Source organism: Coffea eugenioides, chromosome 1, assembly GCF_003713205.1.
Source record: "Coffea eugenioides isolate CCC68of chromosome 1, Ceug_1.0, whole genome shotgun sequence".
Taxonomy (NCBI): Eukaryota; Viridiplantae; Streptophyta; class Magnoliopsida; order Gentianales; family Rubiaceae; genus Coffea; species Coffea eugenioides.
Window position 1 is genome coordinate 24,267,831 of NC_040035.1, and position 13,354 is coordinate 24,281,184.

Below are 13,354 nucleotides of genomic sequence, written 5' to 3' on the forward strand. Positions count from 1 at the left end.
GATGAGATACATCTCCAATCGACTGAATCAAGATAAAAGTACGGAGACAGGAATGAGAGGTACCTCCCACTCAGATCGAGTGTGGTACATACTGCCGCTCAGTACTTACAAGTCACGCACAAGTATATCAAGTCATTTGCAACAATAAATGAGTACATATCACATCAGGGTAAGTGCGATAAAGTACACCCTTGCCCGATTGTATCAATCACATATCATTCAATCACATTGGTCAAGTATTGAAAACAAGTGTCCAGTTCAATCAGGTATTTGGAAGCACTCACCAAAGATTTAGTGCTTGTCAAAATCACTCTCAGTTGTAACTCCTTGGTTGGAGTCCAAATCTGCGATACAATATCATTTAAAAACTTTAAATCACTAGGGTTCGAAACTTAAGAGTTTTGCTTTAAACAGATCAAGTAAATGAAACTCATTTAGATAGGATTCATGTTACGTATCAAACTCTAAAAAATTCATGCTCGCTCTTTTGGTGTTGCTAAAGAAGCAACTAAAACTTTGAAATTCGCATTTGAGTCTAAAAGACGAGAAAAAAATATTTCGAGTGGTCGCTACTTTCATTTTTCCAAGGGTACAAGGTTCGGCCGAATTCTAACTTCTATACCTCTATGAACGAAGACTTGAATACCCTAGACGATTCGAGTTAGAGTCATCCTCAAACCCTTACTCAAGTCGCGCGTACATCTACCTAGCCTTCGAGTGAAAATTTGGGCAGCACGCCCTTTGTGTTTACCTATTTTCCAGCCGTTTATGGCTTCATTATTTTTCTCAATTCAATCCCAAAATCACACACAAATAATCTTACCACAATAGCCTTTCAATTAGGCTCCAAAATCATCCAATTACAACACAAATCTAATAATGCAACCGGAAATCAGTTTTGAAGACAAAAGGCTAAACAACAGATTTGACATCTTATAGCATTTTGGTCACAATTGGAACTACGTTTATCGGATTGGGGTAAAATTTACACCATTTTGAAGCTAAGACAGAGAACTACAAGTCTTATGAAGACATCAACAACCAATTCGTTCATTTTCAAGGTCAAAATGGGCAATCTCAAAGAAAATAGAACACTGCCCACTAAACAGTGCATTTGGCAGTCAAGGGTAGTTTTGCCATTTCACATGATACAGTTCTCCGATCGAGTTGAAATTTAACAGGCATATTTTTAACTCCATTCTCCACAACTTTCATGTTTTGAGAAAGACCTGATTTGGCCTTTCTCATGGACGAACATGCAGTACAAAAACAGGGCAGATTCCAGTATTAATGCTGGAAAGTGTTATAACAGTCATGCGATTTCCTACTCAAAACTCCAGCAATAAAAATCACATTTTCACCCCAAAATTCACATACATGACCATCTAATGATATTATAAGGTGTAACCAACCTTAATGCAAAATTTTACAGCCCAAAATCTATAGAGAAATATCAGAAAATATCCCTTTTATCTCTCTCGGCTGAGGTTGAAAAATTCCAGCAAGTAGGTAGTTTGGAAAACAAGTTTTCTCCATAAAATTCTTTATTTTCCTCGTTCGAACTTAATATCCAGGTGATAATTATTATTCTCTGAGGTGTTTTGAATCACAATATAGAATTTACAACCAAGGTTTGAAGAGAAAAGTTGGGGAATACTCTTTTTTTTTCTTCTCTCGGCCAAGATAAAGGAGTTTCAGCAGCTAGCAGTTTAAAAGTACGAAATTTCCTCCAATAATCTCTTTGTTTTACACTCAAATCTAACTTGCAATCATATTAAACATTAGACAGATCATAATACGTGAGTTCCAGTCACAATTTGGCAAAACTTTTAAAGAAATAACCAAAATTGCAGCTTTTCCCTCCCGATTTGCTGTGCAGAAAATTCCAGCTTTTGAGATTGCTTTAAAGTCAATCTTTTCTTGGTTTTAACTCCTCAAATAACACATGGATGACTGAATTAGGAAGATGGCAGTTATATGAAGTGAGTTTTTAACTAAACTAATCGGTCCTTCATGTAGTGTCCAAACAGAAATTCAGCAAAGTTTCTTCATATTTTGCACTCATTCCACTTGAGTTCAGGTCAAGTACTGCACCCATGTCAAGATATGTAAACTATGGAATATATATAATGCATGAAGACATAATCTAACAAAATTTGAAAGAGAAATGACCCAAAAATTGCAGCTTTTCATCATCGGGTAGCATGCAGTAACTTTGAACAGATTTTTCCAGCTTTGAAGAACTTTTATCAGTGATTTCCTTCCTTTCTCAGTTCTAATTCATTCTAAGACATTATAAACCAAAGGTAGAAGGAAAATAAAGAAAAACTTAGCTATTTACCTCTTGTTCCTCACGGTTATGGGCTGGAAATTTTCTGCCTTCACTCTCTCGATTTTTCTTAGCTAGAAGAGTTGAAGTTTTCCTTATTCTTGGCTGATGTACATGGTTGAAGAATGAAGAAAGTCCCTGATTTACTCTTGTGGCTTTCTCTCAGTTTTTTTCTCGGGTTTTTTTTTTTTTAGCAATCGAAGGAGGAGGAAGAATTGGATTCTTCCTATCTCTCTCTCTCGGCTGTTTGGAGGGGAAGAAAGAATGAAGTTGTTTTCTCTCAATTCTCTCTCTCTCTCGGCTATAAGGTAAGAGGAATACAAGAAGGGGTTGGTTTTAAGACTTTTGTCTTGGTCAAATATGTTCGGTCAAAAATTGTGGCTGATCATGCAATGAGCAAATTATCTCTCTCTCTCTCTCTCGGTTGAAGGTTGGTCTAGGGAGCTCTTGGTCAAGATATTTTTGAGTCACAAGAGTTTTAGTCAAAACTTTATTTGACAAATGGATTAATGGCACAATTACAAATTAAGTCTATCCCTTTATCAATAATTCACCTTAATATCTATCTCTCATCTCATTAACTGTTAACATCTTGTAGTACAATGACCCTTTTGTACAAATTTCCCTCTAGTTCACAAAATTCATCGCACCTACCTCGCTAGTTGGACTAATTGGTTTATTACCCCAAGAAGACCAACGTGCAAAAACATTGAATGAGGCAATAGACGAAAAATCACGAGTCAACCGTTAGATTAACCAAAGATTCAAGGCAATTAGATGAGAATACAATATTTATATATATATATATAAATTTTAAGAAATATAAAATATAAATATAATTATATTAGTAATGTTTGGACAGGTGTGAAGGCAAGTATCTTCCACGTTTTCTTTTCTTTCTTTTTTTTTCTTCTAATACCACAACATATTCTAAATAATACTAACGTTTTATGGTGTAAATGATATAATCCTCCTAAGATGTTTATCGACTCACTCATTTATTAAAGGGACAATTTAGACCTATAAATCATTCAATAACAAAAAGAAAATAAAGTGGGACATGCACTAAATTTTAAATAACACATGAAAATTTTCTTACGTTCATCTAGTAGATTCTCACACATTTAACTTTAAGAAAAACTTATTAGACATGTACTTATTGAGCTATATAGTATATGCTACGTGTCTAGTAATATTTGCAAATGACATAAATTACGATATGCATGCCATATATTTATTTAATTCATAAAATTTTTCTACACTATTCTAGGAAATTTTCTAAATTCTCAATTTTATAGAGATTCAATTAGGCATTTAATTTAATCATTTATTCGTTATATATAATAAATATCAAAGCAAATAAAATGAAATAAATTCAGGGGATACACATAATTTTCTGGGTTCTCACAAAATCACATTAGGGCAAGTGCGATAAAGTACACTCTTGCCCTATCAATTCACTTATATATCATGTAATTACATTGGTCAAGTATTAAACACAAATGTCAAGTTCAATCAGATATTTGGAAGCACTCACCAAAATGTAGTGCCTCTAATGATCACGTCTGGGTTGTACTCCGGGTTTGGAGTCCAAATCTACGATAAAACTTTGTTTAAGAACTTTGAAAAATGACTAAGATTCGAAACTTAAACGTTTCGTTCAATAAGAATCAAGTAACTGAAATTCATTTGGAGAATATTCGTGAAACACTTGCTCGCTTTTCAAACTGTGAAATTTTGTAGCAATTATACTTGAAAATACCATTTGAGTCGAAAGAACGAGGAAGACGTATTTCTAGTAGTCGTTATTTCATTTCCCAAAGGTACAAGTTCAGTCAAATTCTAACTTATATACCTCGATAAAAGAAGACGCAAAGATCCTAGAAGGTTCAAGTGGTATTCGCTCTCAAGCTTTACTCAAGTCGCAAGTATATCTACCTAGCTCTCGAGCGTAAATTTGGGCAGCACGCCCTTTGTATTTACCTATTTTCCAGCGATTTATGGCTTCATTCATTTCCTCAATCAGTCCACAAGTCACACACAAAATAATCTCATTACAATAGCCGTTCAATAGGGTCAATGTCATACAAGTACAAAATCAAGCTAGAAAAAAAATGTCCGGAAATGAGATGTAAGTCATAAAACAAAAAACAGATTCGATGTCTCCTAGCATATCGGTCACAACTGAAGCTACGCTTATCAGATTGAGGTGGAATTTATACCGTTTAGAAGTTAAGACAGGGGGCTACAACTTTGATGAAGACCACTTAACCCTGTTCATAGTGTATCTGGGTCAAATTTTCAAATTACAGAACCAGAATCTCACCAACAGGCTAGTTAACCGTACTATGTTCAAATGACAATAACTCAGGTTACCGAAGTCCGATTGAGGCATTTTCAGGGGCTTTCGAAAGCTAAAACATATTACTACAACTTCTATGTTTTGGTCAAATGCTAATTCAGTACGGATCAGGGTGAAAAAATGAGGTCAGATTAGTGAAATGTCAAAACTGTCCACAGAGCTCTACCTATGGCAGTCAGGGGTATTTTTGTCTTTTATTGTGATACAGTACTCAGATTGAGCTGAACTTTTACAGGAAGCTATAAAACATCATTACCTACAACTTTTATGTTTTGTACAAAACCTAATTCGGCCTCCATCATGGTCAAACAGAACCGGTTAAAACAGGGTCACATGAATACTCCAATCTGGAATTTGGTAAATTCAAAGGGTAAACTTCACATTTCTAGCTTAAACCACTACCACAACATCCTATACAAGATTATATACACCATGTACCATCCCAAAAAAAAGAATTATAAGTGAACCATTCAAAACCCTAACTCAAAATTCACCACTACAATCATCAAAATCACCTAGATTAGGCATCACAAAGCAAGAATACAAGTTACTACATAACTCAAACAAAACTAAGGGAAAGAGAGAGGATGGTCAGCCATAATATCTCAATAAAAGGGCTTGCAAGAGATATCCTTCACCTCTCCTTCTGAAATTTAGCTCCCCAAGCTTCCTAAGCTCTCAATTTATGAGTTAATCGGTTTAGTTTTTTTGTTTTCTCACTCAATCAAGCTCAACCCAAGATGGAATTGAAGTTCTCTTTCTCTTGTTTTTCTCCCTCTCTCTCACAGCTGGTATGGTGGAATGAAGGGCAATTTGAGTGGTTTTTTGGTGATAAATATGGAAGAAATTAGTTGGACAACAACCTTTAGATGACCGCCACTTGTCGCTTGGAGATTAACTCTCAAATTTTTTTCTTTTCCCTTGTTGTTTTTGGTCAACATTTTTGGCCAACCTAAGCTGAGTATGTGTGACGCCCCGAAAAGAATGAGTGTGAGAACCCGGAAATTTTCTAATTTTCTAGTGTTTATTTTATTTAAACGCCCGCCTTTTCTACATTTTCTTTATTAGAAAAATTCCTCAGATAAAGTTTATGAGCAAAGATAGTTTGAAAATGATTTTTCTAGTATCGGTTAATTTTTGAGAAATTAAAAGCGTATTTTGAACGTGGGACCCGCAAGTGCGGTAAATGCATTATATTTTTGACAACTTGTTGAAAATTTGTATTAAGTGATATTATTTTACAAAGTGTTAAGATATTTGTATTGGAGAGACAAAAAGATAAGTTTTAAACCTAAAGGTGACAAGTGTCACCATTTGATTGGGCTTACCTTAAGACCTTTCTTACCATTGACTTAAATAACCAAAAATGACCCAAAATATCTTCATTTCTAAGCTTCATATGGCCGACCACCTTCAAGCAATAAGGGAAGAAAAGCTCTCCAATTTCTTTGCTCCAAGCTTGCTTAATCTTCACTTTTAACCGTTTAATTTTAGTTTTACTCCATAAAACCTCTTCACTTAGTGTTTGTGAGTTGTTTGGTGGAGTTGTTTGGAAAGTTAAGGTGACCAATAGCTCTCTCTCTCTTGTGTTCAAGGTAAGTTGTGAAGAACCACCCTCCTCTCTTAATTGATGCTTAAATCATGCTTAGTGGTAGTAAGAGATGCCATTTTATGGATTATATTTTGAGTTGTGGTTGAATTGATGAACTTTTATATTTTTTGGGGATTTTTCTGTTTGAATATGAACATGATTGTGTGGCTATCTATGATGTTTGTAAATGGTATATAATGATTCTAGAAGGTGGAAAAAGAGGAAGATTGCAAGTAATTTCTGTTTTGGAAGAAAATTGAAAAACCTAGGGTTCTTAAGGGAGCATTCTGTCCGAATTTTTAGGTCCTATATAGAGAACGAATTGGCCTTATCTCAAAACATGAAAGTTGTAGGGAATGACAGTTTAGAGGTTCCTACAAAATTTCAGGTCAATCGGAGTAGTGTAGAATGAGATAAGTCGAAATTACTATTGCTGTTCTGGTTTTACCCGAAATTGAGAACTGCGCCTGTAATTGGTTGTTTTGGCTGGAATTTCTTCCGAATTGGTTGTTGAGGTCTTCTGATGAAATTTATCCCTGTTTCTTATCTTTCAGCTGGTTTTGGAATTTCTGGATTTGGACTTGGAGAGCCTGAGTTATGATGTTTCCGCTAGAATGCGTTTTGTGAATCTGTTTTTGTGATTCTGGTATGGTATCTTGCATTTTTTACCTGGTTACACTCGGAACTGGGTTGAGTGACCTTCTGCAATATTGTAACCCTGTCTCTTAGCTTCGAAACGGTGGGTCTTGTACCTTCATCCGACAATCGTAGTGCCTTTGGTACCATTACCGTAAAATGACGTCAAAAACTATTTTTCTGGTTTTGAGCTTAACTTTCATTTCCGGACTTTTCCCTAGCTTGACTGGTACTACTTGGAGCTTGCTGAATGGCTATTGGATGAACTTGTTGTTGTGTGTGTACCTTTGGGACTGGCTGAGGATAATGAAGCCATGATGGCTGGAAAAGTTAGCAAATTTAGGGGAAGTGCTGTCCGAACTTTGAAGGGACTTATTGCATTGAGTTTGTGATCTAAGACTCGGATTTGAGCAAGGCAATGATATATGATGGATGGTTTCTGAGCCATGGAGGTGAGTGACCCTAAACTATTTTCAAAGTACTTGTGAAATGTTTCTTGCATTATTTACTCGATTGCATCTCATGCGTGCTTGCATGTGAATTCATGATATGATTTTGGCTTCAATGAGTTCTGGGAAAGTCTTGTGCTGGACACCAACGTCTCCACTCTGTTTGTGGTTCATGTTCATGTTTATCTGGAGCTCAAAAAGGGGCTCCCTCCTAATGTTAATGTTAATGTTAAATGATCTATTTGAGCGTTGGGTGTTCAAGTGCTGTGACTTCACCGGCTCACGAGAGCACTAAACGTACATTTGATCTCTGAATCATGACATCATTGAAATGATCGAAATGCAACATTGTGAAATATATTTGTTTAATGATTTTCCTGGTTACTCGCTGAGCTTCTAGCTCATCCCAAAAATATTTTATTCCCCTCCACAGGGCTCAAGGCGAAGGAAGGACTTGTAGTACTTGTGCACGTGACTGGATGGCCTATGTTTTGTACAATTTGGATTTGGAAATCATTTTAGGTATAGTTGAGAATTATTTCCGCTTTGCTTTTGACATGTAATTATTGGAGAATTTGATGTAATATTTGAGTTATATGGAGATTTATCTTATATTTGTTTGAGGACTGTAGTGAACGACTGAGTCCCGGCGAGAGCTGGGCAGGCGGTCCGCCGAACCCTTTGGTTCGCCTTAGGGGGAGGTGGGGCTGTCTGATACCAACTGTGACGGCCCCACCTCCCCCTAAGGCGAACCAAAGGGTTCGGCGGGCCGCCTGCCCAGCTCTCACCGGGACTCAGTCGTTCACTACAATCCTCAAACAGATTACAAGATAAAACTCAAATATTACATCACATTCTCCAATAATTACATGTCACAAATGCAGCGGAAACAATTCCCAACTATACATAAAATGATTCCAAATCCAAATTGTACAAAATATAGGCCATCCATCATGTGAATAAGCACAACAAGTCCTTCCTTCGCCTTGAGCCCTGTGGAGGGGAATAAAATATTTTTGGGGTGAGCTAGAAGCTCAGCGAGTAACCAGCAAAATCAGTAATCAAATATATTTCACAATATTGCATTTCGATCCTTTCGATGATGTCATGATTCAAAGAACAAAAGTCCGTTTATTGCTCTCGTGAGCCAGTGAAGTCATAACACTTGAACCCCCAACGCTCAAATAGATCATTTAACATTCAACGTTCAACAATAAGGGGGAGCAACGTTGGTGCTCCAGATCATGTCACGAACTCACGAACGGCTGATATTTTGCACTAATATCAACGAGATTTTTTGGTAAGAAAGTAATTGTCAAGTGGTGTGTTCAATCGGTAGTGAACGATACCCGTCGGTTCGAGCAGATTTTCCTTAAATCGCGTATACTAGGGTTTTATCTTATAATTCACTAACTTATTATTATCACTTCTAATCACACACATAATATAATCTAAAACTCACTCTTACTCACCAAATTTGATCCCCACTCCATACTGGATAGTCACACCATGATAGGCGTAAAACCCTGATTTGCGATAACTTGAAAACGAAAGGTAAAACCCTTAATTCTATGTTCATTTGCACTTATTGTGGAGTGATTGGGTAGTCAGGCTATTATAAAGTAATAATTTCCAAATAAAAGGGAATTTTTAAGAAAAATATAAGGAATTTTGCAAGTCCTCACACTCTCTCCCCCTTAAGAGAATTTCGACCTCGAAATTCATACATTTAGTTGTAAACAACTCGGGATACTTCTCTTGCATGTCTTTCTCCAGCTCCCAGGTTACTTCCTCCACCTCATGATGTCTCCATAGAACCTTAACTAGTGGAATCTGCTTGTTTCTCAAGTCCTTCACCTTCCTATCCAGTATTCGAATGGGTCGTTCCTCATAGGTTAAAGACTCGTCGAGTTCAATATCTTCTGGTGGCAAAATATGAGTCGGATCCGGATGGTATTTCTTAAGCAAAGAAACATGGAACACATCATGAATCCGAGACAAGCTAGCTGGCTGCTCTAGTCGATAAGCCACATTCCCTATCTGCTGGAGTATATTAAAAGGTCCTATATATCTCGGTTGCAACTTTTTCCCTTTTCCTGCCTCAATCTTTCCTTTCAAGGGAGTAATCCTAAGAAACACTTTATCTACGTTTTCAAATTCTAAATCCTTCCTCTGATGATCGGCATAACTCTTTTGTCGGTTTTGGGCTGTTTGAAGCCTCTGACGAATCACCTTTACCCTTGCGTAGGCTTCCTCAACCCATGGTATTGTAGCCGAATCAATAATCTTCCTCTCTCCTACTTCATCCCAATGAATTGGCGATCGACACTTTCGTCCATATAATGCTTCATATGGGGCCATTTGAATAGAAGAGTGATAGCTATTGTTATACGCAAACTCAACCAAGGTTAAATCTTGGCTCCAACTCCTTCCAAAATCTACAATACAGGCTCTCAGCATATCTTCAACAGTTTGAATGGTTCTCTCAGATTGTCCATCGGTTTGAGGATGATACGCTGTACTATAGTTCAACTTAGTTCCTAGAGCCTCTTGCAGCTTTTGCCAGAATCGAGACACAAACCTGGGGTCTCTATCGGATACGATGCTCACTGGTACCCCATGTAGTCTCACCACTTCATCCATATAGAGTTTAGCAAGTTTCTCCAAAGAATATTTCATATTAACTGGCAAGAAATGTGCGGTCTTAGTTAATCGGTCTACTATCACCCAGATCGCATCATGACCTTTTTGAGTTCGTGGTAACCCTGATACGAAATCCATCGTTATGTGCTCCCACTTCCATTCAGGGATCTCTAGAGACTGTAACAAACCCGACGGTTTTTCATGCTCAACTTTCACTTGTTGGCACGTAAGACACTTTTGTACAAATTGGGCAATCTCCGCCTTCATATTATCCCACCAATATAGACTTTTGAGATCCTGATAAATCTTACCACCACCTGGATGCACCGTATACCTAGAACGGTGAGTTTCCTCCAAAATTTTCCTCTTTAATTCTTCATTCCTAGGTACCACGACGCGATTTCGGAACCTTAAAATTCCATCAGGACCTAGGTTAAAGTTAGGCAATTCTCCTTTCTTCACTCTTTCCACCCACTTCTGTACCGTCGGTTCTTTCATTTGGCTCTCTTTAATCCGATCCAATAGTGTCGATTTCACCTCAATATTTCCAAAAATAACTTTTTGCGGCTCCAGACGAGAGTTCCATTCACATACATCCTCTAACAAGCTCCATTCTCCCACCATTGAACTTGTTAGTTGAGCCTTTCGACTTAAAGCATCTGCTACAACGTTGGCCTTTCCTGGATGGTAGTTAATCGTACAATCATTGTCTTCTAAGAACTCCACCCACTGACGTTGTCTTAGATTTAGCTCCTTCTGGAAAAATAAGTACTTAAGGCTCTTATGATCCGTGTATACCTCAAATGTCACCCCGTATAAATAATGCCACCATTTCTTCAAAGTAAACACAACAGTTGCAAGCTCCAAGTCATGGGTTGGATAGTTTTACTCATGAGGCTTTAACTTCCAAGATGCGTAGGCAATCACATTCCTATCTTGCATCAAAACACACCCTAACCCCTCTCTCGAAGCATCGGTATAAACCGTATAGCTATCCTTCCCATTAGGCAAAGCTAACACTGGAGCCATGGTCAATTGCTTCTTAAGTTCTTGGAAACCACTCTCGCACTTAGCATCCCAAATATACTTTCCTTGTTTCTTTGTTAAGTTCGTTAGGGGTCCCGCAATTCTCGAGAAATTCTTTATAAATCGGCGGTAATACCTGTCACGGCCCCACCTCCCCTAAGGCGAACCAGAGGGTTCGGCGGGCCGCCTGCCCAGCTCTCGCCGGGACTCAGTCGTTCACTACAAACCTCAATTGAATTTCAAGAAATATATATCAAATATACATCAAGGGTTCCCAAACTTTACATATCAAAAGCGAAGCGTCCACGCTTCCACTGCGCCACTCTGATCCTTGATCACAATTATTATACAGGAGGAAGTCCAAAACTAGACTATTACACATCCAATCAATTCTAAACGTTCAATACAATCCCAATATGAATGATTACACAAAAGGAAATCCAAATTTAGTCCATACATGAGATAATCCATGAATAAACACTACAAGCCCTTCCTTCGCCTTGAGCCCTGTGGAGGGGAATAAAACATTTTGGGGTGAGCTAGAAGCTCAGCGAGTAACCAATAAAATCAGTTATCAAATCAGTTTCACAATCGTTCATTTCAATAATGTCATTTCCATATGGAGTATCAATAATTCAAGAAACATTTACAATGGAAAGTGATAGTAACATTCATGAAAATGATACATTCATTCGCCTGTCATTTCATTGCATTTGGTTTCATTCGTTCATTCATTCACCCCGTCTCTGGCTTTTGGCCAGGCTCCACCAACCTACAAGGTAATATTCGAGTATACCGAAACGTTCACCCAAGTTCCTAGTCGCCCGACCGAGTCCGCTTCTGGCTCGAGACGACCGGTAACAAGGGGCAATGGCCAGTTCAGCCCAAAAGGCTTACATTCATGCGCAAGTAGCATTCAATCATTAATCATTTAAAATTTCATATTTATTTAGGTCGAGTGCGATAAAGTACACACTCGCCTAGAAAACTCGTTTTAACAATCATTGAAAGCAAAATCAATAATAACAAGACACTGATATGCAAGCACGCATGATATGTAATAAAACAGTTCCAAAAGTAACTTTGAAAACAGTTCAAAAGTAAATAATGCAAGAAACGGTTCATAAATAATTTTAGAAATAGTTTGAGGTCACTCACCTCAATGGCTCAGCAATCATCCATCATACACTCAATGCAATCAAGTCCTTTCAAAGTTCGGACAGCACTTCCCCTGAATTTGCTTACTTTTCCAGCCATCATGGCTTCATTATTTTCTCATTCCATCCCAAAGGTACACACACAACAACAAGTTCATCCAACAGCCATTCAGCAAGCTCCAAGTAGTACCAGTCAAGCTAGGGAAAAGTCCGGAAATGAAAGTTAAACGCAAAACCAGAAAAACAGTTTTGACGTCATTTTGCGGTAATGGTACCAAAGGCGCTACGATTGTCGGATGAAGGTGAAAGACCTACCATTTCGAAGCTAAGAACCAGGGCTACAACAATGTAGAAGGTCACTCAGTCCAAATCCTAGCACAACTAGGTCAAACATGCAGAATACCAAACCAGAACCGAGATTGCAGGTTTACAAATCACACAATTCTGTAATTAGTCCAACTCAGTCTATACAGGTCCAAATGCATTGATTACAAGGGCATATGATAGCTAAGACATCAAGCCACATTTCATCAGAAGACACCAACATCCAAATCCAAACCAATTCCAGTCAAAACAGACGATTACAAGCGCAGTTCGTACATTCTGATCAACCAGAACAGCAACAGTAAAATCGACATATCTCATTCTACACTACTCCAATTGCCCTGAAATTTTACAGGAATCTCAAACACATCAATACCTACAACTTTCATGTTTTAAGAAAAGGCCAATTCGGCCTATAACCATATGATCCAAAACCGGACAGAAAAGGGGGTTATGAAACCCTAACTTTTCACATTTCAATCCAAACCCAAAATTGGTTGCAATTTCCTATCATACACACCTACTAGAGTCATAACCCCTCATTACCAACCATCATAAATAACCACAACACCATGGTCACATTAAACCAGAAAATTCCTCAAAAAAATAAAAACTTCACCAATTCATTCCAAACCAAGAAATAAACCACAATTCTCAACACTATAGCCACCATTAGGCACAAATTAAACATCATTAGGTGTAAGAGGAAGTGTAATCATCACTTACCTAGTAAACAAGAGAGAGGGAGTTGTAGAACACCTTAGCTTCCTGAAAAAACTTCACCAAACAACTTACTAGCACCTAATGGAAGACTTTTATGGAGTAGAAACTAGTTGA

General features: G+C 37.7%; 1 protein-coding gene across 1 annotated transcript in view; it reads right to left on the reverse strand.

Moving 5' to 3' along the window:
• Positions 1 to 9,728, reverse strand: part of LOC113769243 — a 36,037-nt gene extending 26,309 nt beyond the window's left edge. The window contains exon 1 of the mRNA XM_027313712.1: positions 9,095 to 9,728. Within this exon, the coding sequence (XP_027169513.1) occupies positions 9,095 to 9,728 (634 nt within the window). The remainder of the gene's footprint in view (positions 1 to 9,094) is intronic.
• Positions 9,729 to 13,354: the final 3,626 nt, after the last annotated feature.